This window comes from Schistocerca piceifrons, chromosome 4, assembly GCF_021461385.2.
Source record: "Schistocerca piceifrons isolate TAMUIC-IGC-003096 chromosome 4, iqSchPice1.1, whole genome shotgun sequence".
NCBI lineage: Eukaryota > Metazoa > Arthropoda > Insecta > Orthoptera > Acrididae > Schistocerca > Schistocerca piceifrons.
This window is the reverse complement of record NC_060141.1, coordinates 387689327-387710955: the sequence shown is the minus strand read 5'-3', so window position 1 is coordinate 387710955 and position 21629 is coordinate 387689327. Positions and strand designations below refer to the sequence as shown.

At 39.0% G+C, this 21629-nt stretch overlaps 1 protein-coding gene across 1 annotated transcript in view; it reads left to right on the top strand.

Moving 5' to 3' along the window:
- LOC124795862 (E3 ubiquitin-protein ligase highwire-like) overlaps positions 1 to 21629 on the top strand; it is a 327500-nt gene that overhangs the window by 206454 nt on the left and 99417 nt on the right. Inside the window, exons 24-26 of the mRNA XM_047259943.1 lie at positions 2546 to 2636; positions 12204 to 12318; positions 15834 to 16024. Of these exons, the coding sequence (XP_047115899.1) occupies positions 2546 to 2636; positions 12204 to 12318; positions 15834 to 16024 (397 nt within the window). The remainder of the gene's footprint in view (positions 1 to 2545; positions 2637 to 12203; positions 12319 to 15833; positions 16025 to 21629) is intronic.

The window sequence follows — 21629 nt, the reverse complement described above, 5'->3', positions numbered from 1 at the left end:
TTTAAATTCATTAAACCACCGGAACACTTGAGCTCTTGATAGGGAGTCTTCTTTGTAGGCCTCCGTAATCATAGCAAAAGTTTCCAAAGCAGTTTTGCCCAAGCGAAAGCAAAATTTGATTGCATACCGCTGTTCTATCGAGCGATCCATCTTCAGCGTTTTCACAAGTGTCACGGGCACACAAACAACGTAATATGCGAAGCTCGACCCTCACTGCACCAGAGCTCAGACGCGACTGCGAACCGGTTCTATTGTTAGCTCAGATCCCCCACCACGTGACGTACAGGTGGAGACCGCCCTGCGAGCGACTGGGGCACCGCGCGGCGGCCAGTCTCATTACTTATCTACCACACCCTGTATATATTAATTCAAGTCACAACTCCTCTTGTCTGTCTGTATGTGCAGGCTAATCTAAGGAATTACTGTAAGGATTTTGATGTAGTTTTCACTAATGGATACACTGATTTGTGAGGAAGGATTTTGTATTGAATTTATAAATATGTCATACAAATTGTCTGAATTGTGATGAATTAAAGTTAAGATGTGAAAATGATGCCACTGCCACCTAGGGAACAGCAATCATAACTTGAGAGAGCAGCAGTGGCTCAAGACAGTAGAAAGCATCACCAAATTTGCATATGGTGTGATGGTCTAGTGGTAGAGCATTCAGCAAGAAACCAATAGGTTCATGGATGGAATGCTGCCTGGGTCACTTTTTTTCACTCTGCCTTTTAACCTAGTATTCACCTCTCAATGATGTGGAGATTCGCCAGAAACGAAATGTTGCTCATATTCCATGCTATGCTGTAGCTCTCCTTTCCCTGGTTGGGTAACTAATTAGGGACATGCAAGTTGCCCATGTGACATCCAGTTGATTGCAGTCATTTCGTAACAACTGCATTGGAGGGAAAGGGGGGGGGGGGGGGGGGGGACATGAGTCCAAAACCTGTTGTTTTGAATTACGTATGCATACAGTAAAATATGTCATCTAAGTAAGTTTTGCAGCAGCACAGCAAATTGCTCAACTTTCAGCTTTCTGCTTTCTTGGAGTCAAAGAGAGATATGAACACAATTTTCTGCATGATGGGTTGGAAGATGTTATTTGTTTGGTCACTTTCAAATTATACAGAAGACTGGTAAACAAATTTCTGCTGGGGAAAAGAGATTTAGGTCTTTCAAAGATCATAAAGACATGAGCATAATCGTCTTGCTTGGGAGTTGGAAGTTTATTGTGGATGAATACATGAAATTCTGAAATATTTCTACATGACAGCAGCTTCAGGTTGCCAAGTTCTGCTTTCCTCAGATTACCAGTTGCAGTTCACATTCTTAATTCACTACAAATTCTTCAAACAATGGACAGTAAATTACTAATCTTTGAAAGGTTGTAATAAATATTACCAACAACAAAACAGATATCCACCTCATCAGATGACGGGAGAGTTACAATTTGAAATAATCAAGTATTCGTAACCAATAGTTCCCTGTCAACAATTTGAGAACAGTTGCACATCAAAAGAACATGTGAATCCAAAGAATGTGATGTTTTATTTTTCATGCTTCAAGTAAAGCATTTTCCATAAAGTATTTCAGGAACTTTGCCTCATTTACATAAAGTGCGGCACGGTAGAGGCCTGAACGGTAGAGGCCTGAACTTCCAGCTTTCTACTTTCCTCGAATCAAACCTAGATGAGTACATGATTCTCTGCATGGCACAGTGAAAAAGTCTGTGATAAAGAGGCCACAACAAAGAATTGTGACAATGTGTTTCAGCAATGCATCAGAATGTGTACTAAGCTCCACACGGTGAATCCTGTAATTCGTGCATGTTTTTCCTCTTTGTGTGTGTGTGTGTGTGTGTGTGTGTGTGTGTGTGTGTGTGTGTGTCTATTGTTGACAAAGGCCTTACTGGCCAAAAGCTATAATTGTGAGAATCTTTGTATTGTGCCTATCTGCAACTCAGCATCTCCACTATATGGCGAGTAGCAACTCCTTCTCTAATACTGTAACATTGTTCTCTGAAGTTTGTTCATGGCCCTGAAACAAAGTATGCTACACCAGTCAAGTTGTCTGCCCAAAGATACTTAATGTTATTAAGTGTGAAGCCAAGTCAGGTCACTAATTAGTACGTAATTAAGCATAGAATAGCTAAAGTAGCAAGAAATACTACTAATAATGGCCCCAAGTAGAAATAGGTAACAATCCTATACAGATGCTTTCATTATTCTATTAATCGCTCCCCTTCCCCGAAACTGGAAGACAACTATATTTAGTGTTATTGGCACATCAGACCCAAACTAAGGGGCAGAAATACAACACTTTCCTTAACATGAGAGATTTTAAAAGTTCAGTAAACAAGAAACTCGTTATAATTACTTGTCCCAATAAGCAGTTCTTTGAAGTAATTACTTAAAGTATGTGGATGTTTTTGAGTTCCCTTTCCAAAATATGTATAACAGGAACATATATGTATGTATTTTTATAAAGGAGATCTGAAATGTAAATAAAATCTTACCATTTATTCATTGCCATGTTTTCTTTTCAGGAACAAAACAAAGACTATAACAGTTATCTGTGCACAGCATACATATCCCAGAATGATATATATTCACATAGATAACTGCCGTGATTTAGCTGTAAGTATAACCGCTGAAAGCATGAAACCATTTAAAAGAAGAAATTGTTACTAATCTTTTATCTTATTGAGCATGTTATTGATAGTTATTTCTTGATTCAGCTTTCTGAAACAACAAAAACTGGAATGATTGAGGAATATCTAGAAAATAACAAATTCAGAATAAAAAAGATAAATAAAACTGCTCAGCTTTCTGATACAGTGTATGTGTTTTAATTTAATTTAAAAGTAGTTATGCTGCTTTTAGCTAAGGAGCAGATGTATTTTGCAAATGCTATACATACATACATACATGCATTTATGTATACTTTAAATCTGAAGACAGATTCTTCTGAAAGCTAGAAAAGTTCTCCGTCTTTTTTATGTGCCTGTCGACAAGTCAACACTTCTGCTATTCAGTGAGTTGTCATCTTGACTCAGTAAATTATTTATATTCTTCCAAAGATTTTCCATTACAATATTCAGGTCAATATACTGTAATATATTTTTCATCCTTTCATAAATCATTAAATATATTAAATTATAGAGATTTTCACTGTTTTATTAAAAGTTTTCATTCTTGCTTAAGATTCCTGATATACATTTTCAGCTTCAGTCTGTGATGTTGCTGGACAGTTCTTGTCAGCATACAGCTTTGGAATATGTTTTTTTCTGATGGTTTGGTTTTCCATATCCACTCCAGATACTATGTTTAATCCTGATTTTTGCAAAACATAATTTTGTCTTCTTGTAGTCTTTTCATTGACAGTGCCCTGAAATAGTGCAAGGAGTCCCTCTACCAGTTTTTTGTTAGACACAATTTCTTCAGGTCTAGTTGTCCCAAATATTCTGTATCTTTTACTCTCCAATGCCATGCATTCAAAGATTAGGTGTGGTGCAGTTTCTTCACCCTCATCACAGATCTTACATTTAGGGTCCTCTTCCATTATACCCATTGTGTGTAGGTGTTTTTTGAAGTTCCCATGGCCGGTCATCAGTCCAGTCATGAGTTTGATCTCATTCCTGTTCAACCCCAGGATTACAGAGCTTCTTTTAAACATGATTTGGGCATCATTACCATACCATGTTTTTGTTTATGGACCTTGGTCCAATATCCTACATGCTGTTTCCTAAGCCAGTTCCGTAGTTCTAATTTGATCATAGCCTTGGTGATTGCCAAGACAGGTTCCGGTCCAATAAATGGAGTTGTTGCCCCCATCCTAGCCAATCTGTCAGCTTGTTCATTGCCACAGATCCCCGAGTGGCCAGGGACCCACAGTAGGTACACCCTGTTGCTTCCCCCTAGCTCCACCAGAGCCCTGTGGCAATCTGCAACAATTTTAGATCTTGTTGCAGGAGCTACCAATGATTTCAGGGCTGCCTGGTTGTCTGAATAGATGTAGAAGCTACGGTCATTGTAGTACCTACTCATATTCTCCTCCACACATGCCCTTATTTGCAGTAATTTCGGCTTGGAATACAGAGGCCAGTTTCCTTAGAGAGATGCTGCTCTCCAGTCTTGGCTGAACCCTGTACAACCCTGCCCCTATGCCTTGATCTATTTTCGACCCATCAGTGAACCAAACAATGTCCCCCACACGGTTTCGAACTGTTTTTGCCCACTGCTTCCTACTTCCAATTATTATGTTGTAAGGCTTGTCGAAGCAGTTGGAAGTTATTATATAGTCGGCGGGCATTTCCCCAGCCATACCTATATTTACTCACTATGTTAGTGTGTGATTCTGGATATCCAAATGAGACCCAGTTTTGGCCAGTTTTAAGTCTGTATGCCCCATCTGCTGCCTCCATCTTAACCTAAAGGTGAAGTGGAGGCACATCCAACACGGCTTCCATTCCAGCTGTTGGTGTGCTGCTAATTCCGCCCGTTATGGCTAAGCAGGCCAATCTCTGCACCTTAGCAATCTCTTTAGCAGCAACCCGCTGTTCTACCTTCTTCCACCACACTATGGCCCCATAGGAAATGCTAGGTCTAACCACTGTGGTGTAAATACAGTGCATACCCCTGGGGCTTAGGCCCCAGTTTTTGCCACAAGCCCTCCTAGTACTTACTAAAGTGCTTTTTGCCTTGGAGCAGATACTCTTAATATGAGGGGTCCAAGTTAGCTTCTCATCCAAGGTTACCCCTAGATATTTCACTGTCCCCTTCACTGGTAGAGTTTTATCAAAGAGCTTTAGATTCCAACTTGCATGCTGAAAATGTCTCTTTGTAAATGGCACCACAACAGTCTTCTTAGGATTAACTCTCAGATTCTATTTAATGCACCATTTTTGCACAATGTCCAACCCTCCTTGTGTCATATTCCTGACTGTGTCAGTGAATTTGCCAAGTATTACTATGACAAGATCACCTGCGTATCCTTGGCAGAAGCATTGTCTGGAATTTAGTTCCTCAATGAGTTTGTTCACCACTAGATTCCACAATATAGGAGACAAAACTCCTCCTTGTGGGCAGCCTCTTCCTTCCACTAAGCTTGGCTCGGGTCCACCTACATATAGTGGTCCCCTGGTCATGCACCTCTGCTGCCCTTACCATGGAATCAAAGGCCGTGTTACTAAAGGCCCCCTCGATATCCAGGAAGATGCAGAGTGCTATTTCTTGGAAGTGAAGTGCTTCTTCCACCTTCCCGATGAGTTGGTGGAGAGCTGTCTCACATGATTTACCTGGTTGGTGTGCATGTTGGTTCAGGTGTAGAGGTACCCTACTTAGCCTCCTCTCACTGATGTATACATTAACCAGTTTTTCCAATGTTTTGAGTATGAAGGAGGACAGACTGATTGGTCTCATATCCTTGGCCGTGGTATGATCAATTCTCCCTGGCTTTGACATGAAGACTACCTTCACTGCCCTCAAAAAAAAAAAAAAAATGATTCCTACTGCTAAGCTAACCCTGAATAGCCTGCATAGGACTCTTATAAGCTTTCCTCCTGCCTGTTGCAGGAGAGCTGGAAAAATTCCGTCTGGGCCAGGTGACTTGAATGGTTGGAATGTTCCCACTGCCCACTGGTTCACACACTCCATGGCCGATTCCCAGTCCTCTCTTCAAGTACCTAAGAACTGTTGTCTCTCTGGGGTCACATACTGGTCTGTGTTATCTGGCAGAGCATACTTAGGAAAGTGAGTTTTGAGAAGAAATTCCAGTGTCCCATGTGCTGTCTTTGTATATTCCCCATCCTCCTTCCTCAACGTACCTCCTGGATTAGTTGGTACGCTAGTGAGAATCTTGTGAAGTCTGGCATGTGCAGCTGTGCCTTCCACTTCCTCGCAGAATGCCTTCCAGGATGCCTCCTTTGCTTGTCTTATTGCAAGATTGTAACTGACAAGGGCCCCACGATATTTAGCTCATTGTCCTTTACGTCTTGCACTATTAAACAGTCTCCCTACCTGTTTTCTTTGCATTTCCAATATGTTATTCCACCATGGGACACTCCTATTTGTGCACTTCCTGGTGATTGTGCAGTTGTCCTGATAAGAGGCCAGTCTGGCAGAGGTAAACAGCCTCTGCTACTTCCTCAAATTCTACTGGCTTCCTTATCATGGTTTTAATTTCCGATAAGCCTAAGTCAAGGTCCCTCCTGTATATCTCCCAGTCTGTTTTCCTGGAATTTCTATAAGTCATGGTCTGTCTGATTCCCATTTCAACCTTGAATACATGTGGTCCGATGAGGATGGCTCCAACACCTTATGCCATTGTTTGATATAGCTACCCATCGTCATGGAACCAAATGTTATGTGAATTACTTCTTCCTTTCTGCTATTCCTGAATGTAGGTTCATTGCCCCTATTCAGGACCTCTAAGTTGTTAGCTAAGAGGAATTCAAGAAGGTACTCACCTCTACTGTTGGTGTCCTTGCTGCGCCACACTAGGTTGTGGGCATTGGCATCACACCCCACCAGCAGTTGGTCACCTTGCCGATGACAAGTCTCTACCAGTCTCCTCACCTCCAAGGGATGGGGAGAACTGTCTTCGTAAGGAAGGTATGCTGAGGACAAAATAATTTCCCTTGTGATACCTTCCTCACGTTGCTGCATTTTGATGGTCACTAAGTCCCTAGAGCAGAAATCCATCATTGGTATGAAAGAAATGGCATTTCTAACATAGATGCATGTTCTGGAGTTTCTTAGATTCCTAGCATAGATCAGCTTAGCTCCAGTGCCTCCAAGGCCCGATACACCCCCATTGTATAAATAGGGTTCTTGTATCAGGGCCATGTCCACTTCTTGTCTCCTCAGGCAGCAGAGGCCCCTTTACTGTGCTGCAGATTAATCTGCAGCACCTCCAGGCTCTGTCTTGCTGCCATCTTTGAGGTCTTTGGGAACCCTGACGGTGACCTGCGAGAACCCTAAAAACAGTTTCAGGTCCTGCTCCCGCATCGCTTTCAGGGACTTTTCACCAACCTCCACCACCAGGGTTTATCCTTCCGGAGCAACCTTCTGGTTAATCACTCTCCAGTCTTCTGTCAGGACTTTTGGGTTCTGGGCCCCTTTTATCCTGAACAGAGTCTTGGGAGAGACTTCCTTAAGGATGTGGGGTACCCATAATGGTATCTTTGAGGTCTTAAGAAGCTCCTCTGCCGTCTTGACCAGCACCTTCGCATCTTCCCACAGGGATATCATGGGCACCTTGTCCTTGAGCCATTCTACTGTGCGCTTCCCCTCACAAACAAAAATGAGTGCACCACGGTCCTGGATAACTGCCATCCTAAAAACTGAGACTGCAGTACTATAAGTCTGTTTCCCTATTTCTTGCCTCGGTTTTTTCTGGACTTGCTTATCCAGGGAGGAGGGAGTCTTTGATTCCTCCCTTATCCGCTTACTACCTGTTTTTGACATTGTGGGGGTCTGCGTGTCCTCTTCAACCTTATACAGTTTTTCCTGCGGGTCTTGGGTTCTAGTCCCTTTATTTCCCTCCACTTGTGTTTAGGAAGCCATTCTTTCCCTTCCTTTTCCCTCTGTTCCCTGAGTAGCTTCCTCCTTTGGGCCCCAGACAAGCCTTTGATCTTAATCTGGTCTAGCTTCTCGGTTACAGTTCCCACTTCTGGCTCAGGTCTAGACCCTGATTCAGTAGTGGAAATACCTTCCATCGGTTCAGTCCCCGATGTTTGGGTATCTGAGGTCTCAAGTTGCCCGTCAGTTTCTTTTTCTGTAGTCGTGTCCATGTTGGTCCCATGAGATTTGGGGATCTAGAAGGTCCACATGAAATATGCTCACTATTTTTATATACTTGAATGTAGCATATTTCGTGATAGTACTCACTTTTCCGTGAAATGTTTATAAGATGATATTTGACTTTTTTGTGTTGGCTTCAGTCGTCTAGTGAAAGTATGATTCCACAATGCTGTTTCGTCGGCTGCAGAAATGACCTGGTTCAATGCGTTTGAATCATTTCTGGTGCTTCAAATACTATTTCTTCGAATGTGGTTCCTTCTTTATGTTTATATAAAAAAGTAGTAACGTAATTGATTTTTCCTGTTCACTTGCAGATTATTATAACAGCGCCCTGCACATTGTTCCATCGTCACACACACCGAGAGTTCACTGCTGACCGACTACGGTCAAAGACGACATCAGCGTCAAAGACGTTTCACACAACACACAAGCTTCCACTTGTAACCAGTCTCTTTGATATTCTTTGTCACATCTACTAATATTAATCAATATGCTGTCACTCTCAAACATATAAGCAAATTAGCATAAAATAAGGCAAATTACAATTCACAAAAGAAAAATATTCTGACAAAAATATAAGAAAACATTTACAACCTTCCTCATTAGATTTGGTATCGACAAATCCGGTAGAAAATAACACATCTCCCAGATCCATTACACACACCACGAATACCCCGCGTGGTGTAAGGCTAATTACTCATGGAGGTTGCCCGGTATCCCTGAGGCCATGTTTGCAACACATCTTCCCATGTGTCACGCACCCCTCAGCACAGATTGCATCACACCTTGGGTTGGGTCAGGGAATAGGGAACAGGGTAGGACTAGGAGTGGATAGGGAAGATGGGACGTTGTGGGACACTCTTAGTCTGATCCATCGGCCTTAGTCTGATCCATCGGCTGAGGCCTTTCCAGCATTGGGTCCTCTACCTTTGGCTAAGCCCTCAGCTTCCCGTAGGTACGCAAGCCTCTCCATCCGCACGGACAGTGCTTCGTCAAGGTGGTGTCCCCCAGAGAGGGGTCTGTTCCATTACCAAGAGAACTGTGATATTCTTGTTGGTTCTGATTTTAGTTCCTTTTTGTATCACTTTTTATGGTGTTCCATATGGGTTTTATTTTATTGTTTGATCTGCTAATTTTCTTACACACTGCATGCGTTTGGTCTTCCTGATCACGCATTTAGATTTTAGAGTTTTCTTGTAACATAATGTCACTGATTGGTTTGTACTAGCCCTTGTTCTGTATACAGATCACTCTGTTTGACACATGTTGACTTAAGTCCAGTTAACAACTCTTTCCTTCCATTTACTTTTGTGGAAGCACACTTCAAGGTGTGCGAGAAATATGCTTAAGAACAAATAAAATGGCTCAGTCACTGTGTCTGTCTAGTAAACTTCTTCCCATTGTTCCTGTTGTAAACTATTTCTCTACAAACCAATTGATTCAACATATATTGCTCTGGTTTTTTTAAATGAGTGTGAAAATTTGCTATTTTTCTGTGGATATGTTTTAAGGTTGTCATTTCACCATCAGATAGATCAGTTATTACAGCTATTGATTTCATTTGTATGCAATCTCAGCCATCAGCTTTTATAAATTTTTGTGTTCAATTTTTCACTAAATTAACTATTTGTTTATCTTGTTTTGGGCTTCTGCTTTCTTATTAGACTCAGAATTTCTTCTCAGCTCCAAATATTTCTGCTCTTATACTGGTTTGTCAACAGTGATTGTCCTACAAAGCGATCTCTTCGTCTAGTCAAGTTGTGCCACAAATTTTTCTTCTCCCCAATTTTATTCAATACCTCCTCATTAGTTATGTGATCTACCCATCTAATCTTCAGCATTCTTCTGTAGCACCACATTTCGAAAGCTTGTATTCTCTTCTTGTCTAAACTATTTATCGTCCACGTTTCATTTCCATACATGCCTACACTCCATACAAATAATTACATAAACGACCTCCTGACACTTAAATCTATACTCGATGTTAACAAATTTCTCTTCTTCAGAAATGCTTTCCTTGCCATTGCCAGTCTACATTTTATATCTTCTCTACTTTGACCATCATCAGTTATTCTGCTATCCAAATAGCAAAACTCCTTTACTAATTTAAGTGTCTCATTTCCTAATCTAATTCCCTCAGCATCACCCGACTTAATTCGACTACATTCCATTATCCTCGTTTTACTTTTGTTGATGTTCGTCTTATATCCTCCTTTCAATACACTATCCATTCCATTCAGCTGCTCCCCATCCAGGTCCTTTGCTGTCTCTGACATAATTACAATGTCATCTACGAACCTCAAAGTTTTTATTTCTTCTCCATGGATTTTAATTCCTACTCCGAATTTTTCTTTTGTTTCCTTTACTGCTTGCTCAATGTACAGACTGAATAACATCGCAGAGAGGCTACAACCCTGTCTCACTCCCTTCCCAACCACTACTTCCCTTTCATGTCCCTCGACTCTTATAACTGCCATCTGGTTTCTGTACAAATTGTAAGTAGCTTTTCACTCCCTGTATTTTACCCTTGCCACCTTCAGAATTTGAAAGAGAGTATTCCAGTCAACATTGTCAAAAGCTTTCTCTAAGTCTACAAATGCTAGAAACGTAGGTTTGCCTTTCCTTAATTTATCTTCTGAGATAAGTCGTAGTGTCAGTATTGCCTCACATGTTCCAACATTTCTACGGAATCCAAGATGAAATGGGAGATATGATACTGCGTGAAGAGTTTGACAGAGCACTGAAAGACCTAGGTCGAAACAAGGCCCTGATCTTCCCCAAGGTCAGCTTCTACCAGTTTTTCCATTCATCTGTAAAGAATTCGGTAATTTTCACATCTGTCAACACCTGCTTTCTTTGGGATTGGAATTATTATATTCTTCTTGAAGTCTGAGGGTATTTCGCATGTCTCACACATCTTGCTCACAAGATGATAGAGTTTTGCCAGGGCTATCAGCAGTCCTAATGGAATGTTGTCTACTCGTGGGGCCTTGTTTCGACTTAGATCTTTCAGTGCTCTGTCAAACTCTTTACGCAGTATCATATCTCCCATTTCATCTTCATCTACATCCTCTTCCATTTCCTTAATATTGTCCTGAAGACCCTCTAAATGCTCGTTACACCTTTCTGTGGATAGGCACAACAAAAAGACTGTCACAAGTAAAGCTTTTGGCCTGTAAGGTCTTCGTCAAAAACAGATGAGACACACTCCCACTCCCCCCCCCCCCACCCCCCCACACACATACACATACACATACACATGCACACACACACACACACACACACACACACACACACACAACACAAATTCAACTCACACACACGACTGCAGTCTCAGGCAATTGTAGCCACACCGTTGTGTGTGTGTGTGTGTGTGTGTGTGTGTGTGTGTGTGTGAGGGAACTACTTTGTCCACGAGCATTTTCAATTTCTCTATTGATGGATGGTTTTTACATGATATGGTAAGCTTTCTGCAATAGGATAGACTCCATTGCATATTTTGTATTTTATGAAGCAGTGAGTGAGCATAGCAACACATTTTCCACTGGCTTATCATATGTCTTATCAGAGAGGTAGTGTATTTATTCCTAATTTATCAGCTGTCAGTCTGATTTTAGTTAAGTCCTCATTATCATTACATTACTCACTGGTAGAGTCTTCTATAGGATATAGCGGTGAAGTTAGCATGAAACCATAAGACATAATGTTTCATTTTGTGGTAAAGCTAGTGAAGATGAAGCTGGAGGATAAGTAAGAAGCAGTATTGGTTATGACATACAAAATTACTGAATATTCTGGCACGTTTGTGTGTCTATCGACCTGCCAGCGCTTTTGTTCGGTAAGTCACCTCATCTTTGTTTTTATATATAATTTTAATATATAATATATATATATATATATATAATATATAATTTTTCCCACGTGGAATGTTTCCTTCCATTATATATATATATATATATATATATATATATATATATATATATATATATATATATATATATATATATATATATATATATATATGATTCAATATAATGAAAGGAAACATTCCACGTGGGAAAAATTATATATAAAAACAAAGATGAGGTGACTTACCGAACAAAAGCGCTGGCAGGTCGATAGACACACAAACAAACACAAACATACACACAAAATTCAAGCTTTCGCAACAAACTGTTGCCTCATCAGGAAAGAGGGAAGGAGAGGGGAAGACGAAAGGAAGTGGGTTTTAAGGGAGAGGGTAAGGAGTCATTCCAATCCCGGGAGCGGAAAGACTTACCTTAGGGGGAAAAAAGGACAGGTATACACTCGCACACACGCACATATCCATCCACACATACAGACACAAGCAGACATATTTATATATATATATATATATTTTTTTTTTTTTTTCATTTACAGAATAAAGTGTCATGCGTCACATTCCAATCAGGACCTAATATGGATGAACTCTATAAATTACGCCAAGTGGAAGTTGAAAATCGTTCAACAGGATGGGTTAGTTGTCCTGTACTTGGTAAGTATAGGTTAGTTTTCATAGCATAATACTGAACTGAAACATTTCAAATTTAGAGCATAGTTGCAGAGCATTACTAAATTTGGGGACACTTAAATTTCAGTGCAAACAGCAGAAATATTTATATTTCTGTCAGGCACCAATGCATATTCAGTAGCTTAAAATAAGTGGCCAAGAAAATATGTGAAAAGATAGTTATACAAAATTTATGATTTGCTGAATCATTTTCAGTTGTATTATTCCATTAGAAAAATTGCTTCAGTTATTGTCCTTACTGGTGTTTAATTTTTTAATGGTGTTCAAGCAACATCTTTAATATTTACTCCATCACAGATAAGAGAATGAACATTCATTTGAAATGTAGTCTGTGTATTATGGCAGGTATTATAAATAGACATTAATAGTGATATGCCGAAGAAAATATTACATGCAAAATTTTATTGTCATGTTAATAACTAACAACCCATTGCGAGTCATGGAAGGGCTCAGTTCAGTATACTTTGTGCTTCTTGTAAGACTGTTCAATTAAAATCAATACAGTACTTATATAAATAAATGTCCTGCAGAGGTGTCAGCAATGATCTTGGAATTCTTAAACTCATTTCATGATTTGTTTATTCTGTAATGGTTTTTATGACTGATCACTAAAATAAAAATTGGTTTATTTGCAATACATCTAAATTTATATTCATGCTCTGCAAACCTCTGTTTATGCAGGCAGCTAACTATTGTACCATATATTTGTGTTTCTTCCTGTTCTGTTTGTGTGAGGAGAGTAGAAGAATGACTGCTTAAATGCCTCTTTGCATGCTGTAATTGTTCTAATCTTATCTTCACAACCCAAGAGTGATGTGTATTGGGGTGCAGTATAGCCCAGCTGTCTCACATTATACTGCTTCTTAAAACTTCGATTGGGACCATACTAGATCAAAATATGCATTCTTGTCAGGGTTTGAAGTAGTGTTGTATTTTCTGATGTCCCATTTTCTGAAATGTTATCTGCAGAAATGCTGCAAGGTATTATAAATACCTGCTGATTCAGAAATATGCATTTTTATAAATTATGTAAATGTCTCAATTTGGTAACTGCAGAGCCCCTGTTAGCAATAAATGTGGCTACATTCAAATTGTTTATTGGTAACTGATACCTTTTGACAGTTATAGAAGTTCTAATTTGTCTTACACATAGAATTGTTTATGAACAGCAAGTTATTTCTGTAGAAAAGCCTCTGTGCTAAATGTATAAGAGATTCATTTATGTCCTTTTTGTAAACAAGCAGAGCAAAGCAAATTAACATTAATGATGGTTAATTGTTAATATATCTTTTAGATGCAATTTTTGATAACTACTTATCTCTGTTGATGTATATACCCTGGATATTCAACACCCATGAAAGTTTTGCATAATAAGATCTTTGCAACGGGTAGTGTGAATGAATGACAGTATAAAAATAAAAGCAGAATCTAATTTTTTGATATCTACTGGTGGTCTGCAATCCGTAATGAAGAAGGTCATGGAATGATAATGGAATCTGCACAGATTACTACTAGGTTGAATCCTTATTTGAATTTAGTCTGCCATTCACTTTCAGTGTACTCATAAACTCATTTGCATTCATAGAAATTTTTCGATTTTGTACATTTTGAAATTAACTATCTGTTACTTATTATATTATCCATAATTGGTTAACATTAAATGATTATCTCACTAAGAAGAGCAGGAGCCAGGTAATGTATTACACAAATTAACATCAAGATATGCGTCAGTGAATTAAGCTGTTGAATCAACAGTCCTGTTTAACCACCATATTTCATAAAAATAGCTCTTTTTCCTAGAACCTATTCATTTTTAACTGCCTGTTCTATTAAATGAATGATTATTTGTTTGTTGCAATCGGTTTGAGGTGCAGTGTATAGATGGTTTATTATGATATTTTCATGTCAGAGCTGTACTTATATGATGAATAAAACCGAGTGATTTGAGTTTTAATTTAATATCAGTTTTCCCATTACAGACATGGCGACTAGTAATGGTGGGGAAAATAAAAGTGGCCTGGAGAACAGAGTTCCAGGGTACAAAGAAACATGACAGAGGAAAGAAAATACAGTACTAACATGACTATAGCAGATGTGGAAAGTTACCACCATTCATCTCTTGGCACTTTTGTCCCTGGTCAGCAAGTTGCTGAAGGCAGATCAAAGCTGGACTGCTGGAATTGCTGCAGTCTCATCCAAAATGTTCCGCTGCAGTTCTTGAAGACTGTGAGGGTTGTTCTGATACACCTTAGACCTGAGGGCTCACCCACTGACAGATCAGATGACCTGGATGGCCAGCTAGGGCCACGTCCAGACTGAGCTCGCTAATAAATTTCCAAGGCATGAAGATTGTGTAGATGTGATTCAAGATTCGGCCAGCTGTATAGGCAATTGTTCCATCCTATAGGAAGTAACTATAGGTATTTTCCTCCTCCATTAATGCTGCCACAAATGGTTTCAAACTGTTGGCAATATAATACACCAAAGTCAGTATCTGATGAAAGAAGATGGGGCAAATAATGTGAGTTGCAGATGCTGCACACCAAACCCCAGCTTTCTGACCATGCAACGGTGCTTTGGGTAAGTTATGCGGATTCTCCGCTGCCCAGAACCTTTGATTCTGTTAGCGACATAATAACACTGGTGAAATCAGGCTCCATCAGGCGTAAAGAACAGATCCATATCCAAGCCATTCATCATTATTTCAGTGAACAACCACTCACAAAACTGGAGGCACTGAATAGCATCTGCTAGTTTTAATGCCTGAATAACAGACACTTGGTAGGGATGTATGTGTAGATCCAGGCAGAGTATTTGTCTGCATGATCGATGCTCTATGCCATTCCCTAGCGGCAGGTGTTGAGATGATTTGGTAGGACTCTGAAGCATGTTCTGGTGAACTGCAGCCACATTTCCTGGTATGCAGGCACAGGAAAGTTTCTTGGCTTGTTCAAAATAGATCCTGTCTGATGCCATTTTCGGACTAAGCATTGCATGGCACTCTTTGCTGGCACTTTGACACCATTAAACTTCTCAGGAAACAAGTGACCAGATAGTTTCCATGACTTGTTGTCCCATAATTTTCCAAACAAACACCCATTATTCCACTGTGAGTACCATTGTCCCCTTTGCAATGCTCCACTCACACTGACACCGCCAGCACTACACTCTGAATCGGTGTCGATCATGTGGTGGCTGTACACATGGTGTGCATGTCACAGGGTGTGGTTATAAGCATACATTCATGTCCAATCGTATCCACTTGTCCAGGTGTCTTTTTATTTGCTCCACCCTGTATACTACAATCTCCATATATCAACTTTAATTTAAAAAAAAAAACCTTAGAATTTACCAGGAAACCAATATTGTTCGTGGGACAAATATATCAGTATGCTGTTACAATGTTTTCTTGAATACCTTATTTTAAACATATTTTCAGTGATTGAATTTTCATCTAAGTGAAGTCTCTGTTTTTTAAGATGGTTGCCACTCAGTAATAAGGCTTGAAATGAAAGGGCCTGATAATTCATTAAGACTAAGGCAAATAAGAGTCTTAGGTGAGGTGGATGGAGAGTCTCTCAAAATTAGTCGACAGCATAGTGCCTCAACAATCCAGCAAAGAAACTGTGAAGCTGAGACCTTACGAGTATTTAGATTAATTACATCTCAGGTGAGTGATGAAAGATAATACTTAAATTGGGTTTGATTGTTAGCACATAAATCAATATAATTATTTTTCTTGTTTTCTCATCCATCAAAATCAGATCAAAGTATAGATCAGCACTGCTGCATTCAGTGGAAAATTATGATTTTGCGCTGTGATGTTGGTGTCATACTTGTGGAATGCTTCTCATGGGGGTCTTGAGTCACGTTTTTTTCCTGCCAGTTATGTTATGTGGCAGTTTCAGTGTTTCAGAAATATTAATCATTGTCATGTTTTGGTAATGTCAGTCACTGCTATTTCCATTTTGAGATAAAACATTGTTAATTCCATGCCTTACTCCACTGTTTACCCTAATTACAGTATATTCCACTGCATTTTGTTTATTGGTTTTTTATCTTGCAAAGTGGCCTTACATTTAGTAAAGTGACATTGTGCTTGGTGCACTGATTGTGTCAAGAAACATAGACATCTGATACATATTTTTGTGGAGTGCACTGAAAGAGAAAAATTTAAGTTTATGGAAAATTCAGATATAAAACAAATAAGAGTTACAAATGACATAACTGTAACAACTGATACAAGAGAGGCTTTTAATTACAGTGAAATTGCCAGTTTTCTTATTAATATTAAGTAATGCACCCATGCACTTCAACATAGTCTCTCTTGTATTGTTTGCATACTCCTGGAAGACACTAGTGTGTTGACTTATGTGAAATAGTTGAATGTATATGGATTGTTGGTATTTAACTGGCATTGATTTATTTCTCATGGTTTGGGTTCTCAGTTATCTAACAACTTTGTAAATGAAATCTTACTGTTTGGTAATGGTGATATGGCCAAAACTGCAATAGTGCAAATAAGTAACTTTTATTTCTTTAATCATGTGACTGTATTGTATTGTAGAATGTCGAATTTTTTCAATGAAATTAGAAATGATATTAAGGTACTCTGATAACAAATGTTTACTCTGGAATGTATGATCTCTAATGAGGGAGGGGGGGGGGGGGGGAGTACTTGTGAATGTGTTTTCTCGCATTCTACCTCAGTCATATGTACACACTGTACATGAGTAGGAATTTGGTTGGACTCATTTTAAAGATGTTAATGACAGAAACAGTAGATATAATTTATGCCATTTTCACAATGTACATGGTGTTGCTCTCATTTAACACAGACACATTCTTGTAGTTAAAAGACCCAGCACACAGATACAGTGATGACATGTACACATATTGGAAGATTTTTAGTTTTTTACGTTTGCTAAAGCACAGTGTAAGTAAGGTTATTTTTGGCAATTTTTCATAATATAACTGCTGTATACATGGCAAGATATTGGTGCTGTTTATATAGATAGTTTGCATTATTAGTTTTGCAGTATACCACTTGATAATGACCACATTGCCGAAGTTGCAATAGTGCAAATAAGTAACTTTTACTGTAAAATTCAAATATGATGTCCCTTCACAAAAGCAACTGGCACTGGCAGCTTTCTCTCACTGCCAAACTAGCCTGACTTTATCAGCAGACAACATGAAAGCAGACCTGACACATAAAGTTAATGACATGTGAAACAGAACTCAGCACAGTGAAGACAAAGTAGAAAAGCCATGCGATACTAATGTGAACGACACTGTATACATGCCTACAATTGTTCGCAGCATGAAACAAGTAAATATCAGTCCAAAGTTGTACACATCTTTGTGCCTTTTGTCATCATATTACTTCCATCAGACACTATACCTAGTGTCTCCATGGAGTGTGATTACTACTTTTTCTAGCACACTGCCATGTTTTTATGATCAACATAATCCTCAAATTAACAACAGCAACAAAAATAAAAGTAATGAACAATATTTGATGCCTCAACAATTAGTGCAGAATTTCTCAATTTGCAAAAACTGCCTCTTTGTTCTCCAAATGTATCAATAAATCCATGGTCTGTCAATGGTAGCAAATACAAGGGTGGTTTGAAAAGTTCTCAGAATCATCACAAGAGGTCAGTGCTAGCGCAGCAAGTTGTTCATGTGGTATTCATTGGACTGTTGCCTGTAAACACATGCCACATCAGTGCTCTTGGAAGAGAGCTGTGGCAGTGATGTGGCTCTGTTGTTGTTCCTGCATAGTGATTTGCGAAGATGGAAAAAATCGAGATTTGAGCAGTGATTAAGTACTTTATAAAGAAAGGTATGAAAGCAAAGGACATTCATGCCAATTTCCGGAATACCCTGGGGAACTCTGCTCCTTCATATTCAACTGTTGCCAAGTGGACAAATGAATTTGAATTTGTTCGGGAAAGCTTAGATGATGATCTGTGTAGTGGTCGGTCAAGATGTGTCACTACTCCAGAAATCATTGCAAAAGTGCACAACATGGTCATGGAGGATCACTGATTGAAAGTGCGTGAAATTGCTCATGCTTACCAGATGTCATCTGAAAGGATACATCACATTTTAACTGAAGAATCTGAAATGAAAAAATTATCTGCAAAATTGGTGCCACGGCTCTTGACGCTAGCTCAAAAATGCGTGAGAATGGACATATCGGAACAATGTTTGTCCCATTTTAGGAGAAATGAACAAGATTTTTTGCACCATTTTGTGACCAAAGATGAAACTTGGGTGCACTATTACACCCCAGAGACAAAACAACAGTCAAAGCAGTGGAAATATTTCGATTCTCCACCACCAAAGAAAGCAAAGACAATTCTTTCGGTGGGAAAGGTCATGGCATCAGTGTTCTGGGATGCAAAGGGGATTCTGTTTGTAGATTATCTCCCCTCTGGGCAAACAATTACTGGAGAATACTATCCTAATCTCCTGAACAAATTGCAACAAAAGGTATGCAAAGGAAGGCCAGATTTAGAAAGGAAGAAACTCATCTTCCATCAAGACAGTGTGCAACCGCGCACATGTGCCATCGCCATGGCAAAATTACACCAGCTAAGGTATGAATTGTTGCCACACCCACCTTATTTACCTGGTATAGCTCCATCAGACTTCCATCTCTTCCCAAAACTGAAAATTTTTCTTTGTGGATGAAGATTCATTTCAAACAAAGAATTGATAGATGGAGTTGGCAACTATTTTGTAGGCCTGCAGGAAACTCATTTTTGAGATGGGATCAGGGCACTGGAACATCATTGGACCAAGTGCATTAATCTACAAGGAGACTACATTAAAAATTAAAAATGTTTCAGTGCTGTAAGTACTCTTTTAGTAGTCCGTTCTGAGAACTTTTCAAATCACCCTCGTATATTGCAAGTATTTGCTCATTTTGACATTTTCATTGAGTTCATCTACATATGAAATATTGGTCTTTTTAAAGCCACATAAGAATAATACATAAAAAGAGAAGATCATACTGCAAGAATAACAGACTGGAACTTCTATGAGTGTTATAAAAGTCTACATATAGTACTCCTGAGTTCCAGTTTTATAAATCTGCTTTTGAGAAAACACAAAATATTTCTGTCCTTTTTGGTAAAGTAGATATATTTCCCCAAATTTGTGACAGCTTTTGACTGTCTGTTTATTTCTTATTTTTTATTTCAGATAACCCTTTTGCAGGGTATGATAAATCATCATTGTTTCTGCTTCTTTGTTTTTATCTGTAGTTTCCTTTGGGCCTACACTTCTTTCATTCTTCTAGAATCTCATTCCTTCTCTTCTTCTGTCCACTTTCCTTCTGTTCTTGATTTTTTTCTGTCCTGAAAGCCTCCCTTTTCTGTTGGCTCTTTAATAAATGTTCTGTTTCTTACTGTGTCCAAGTTGACTCCTACATTTTCGATATCTGTTCTTACTTCTGTCATCCACGTGAGTTTGGGTTTGTAATTGTCTATTAAGTCAAAGATTTGTTTAGTTATTCTGGCATTATTCACGCTGCATATGTGTCCATAGAATTTTAATCTCCTTATTTTATTACATCTATTAGTTTTTCAACTTTCAGACTTAGTTCTGTGTTAAATCTTAATTTGTATTCTGATTCAATGCTGCTTATTGCCTGAATATTTTTTAGGCTTCTTCTTTCAATTTTTCTAATTTTTCAAGCTCTCCCTTCATCGTCGGTTTAAGACTTATTGCTGCATATAGTATTTCTGGTCTTGCCACTGTTTCATTTGTTATTTTGTTATTATTTATTTATTTATTTATTTACTTGAGACAGAAGCATACACATAGTATTCGACAAAAATATAGAGTTCCAGAAAATAAAATAGAATGAGTTTATACATATAAAAACATGAAAAATTGAAACCAAATAGTCTTTGCCCAAAAACGAGCAGTCTCTACATTTTTCTTGTGCTTTGATCAACTCCTCCTCGTTGCAAGAAGTAGGACAAAGTAAAGACTGACACAGTTGTCTGTACTTCTTTGCATTCACACAGTGTTGGCCATTGTAAATATGTCCATTTCATTAGGTTCTCCCTAGATTTGCCAGCATCCGTTCGTAACCTGTTCAGTGATTTCCATATGGCCCAGTCTTAAGTTGTGTCCAGCTGGTGAGTATTCTGCTGGCTTTACCTCTGCTTGGAGGTGACTTACTATCATGGCCCATAGTTTTTCTGCCTATCATGGCTCATAGTTTTTCTTCGGCTTTCTTGGCTGATGTATTTAGTGCAGATGGTGACTGCAAAAAGCTCTTCCTAGACTTTAGTGTTGATGGGATATGTCCATGCCATGGGTGCAGTGCATTGGTGTCTACTTCCCTGCATATGTCAGGAGGAGCAATGCCTGCTAAGCAGTACGGTTTATCAACAGAGTTGGTTTCAACCATCCAGTAACTGGCCTTGCAGTTTCTTTAAGGACAGATCTACTTCTTCCATATGTACGGATGTATTACTCACCAGCTGAGAAACAGAGTGGCTTTGCAAAAGTACAGATCACTTAAGGTTGGACACCACAATTACTACCAACAAGTTTCCAGATGATGGTGTTTTGGGCTGAAGCCTCATGTTTGGTGTTAAGGCTGTGCTATTGGCAAGTGAGATAACATTGCGTAAGATAACATTGGTTCTAAAACAATGTTTCAGTTCAGTGCCTTCCCAGATCACTTTCAGTTTTCTTCCTGCCAGTTTATTTCATAGATGGGAAAAGCAGAGTGCAGTATTTTATGGGTTCAGCTTCAGCTGGTTCTTGTTATAGTTGTCAGGCATGTTCCCAGAGTTCTTGTCAGCACCTGTGTTGCTTTTTCAAAGTTCTTGATGCTGTGGATCATGGAACATTGAATTTCCTAACTATTTCCAAAATGAAATGTCCCATGTGCCTATCTGCAACTACCATTTTGCATTCAAGGTCTGTTGATCCCCATTGTGGGCCATAATTATGTAGTAAGGTGTTTCACATGAATCACCCGAGTACAAATACATGTCTCTACCATTAAAGCAATGCCATTGGCATATGAAACTTGTGCATGGATTAGTTCTTGGCTAATCATTTCTGTAAATGTTGAAGAGCACCAGTGATAATTCACTCCCTTGCAGTAGGCTATTTCTCTGGTTCCTTCAACAATTGTGCAGTAAGGTGGCAATTATTGTAGTGAAACCATAGTTCTGGATCAGTGTGTAGACCTTGTGAAGCATTATGTGGTGTCGAACTGTATTGTAAGCTGATGTGAG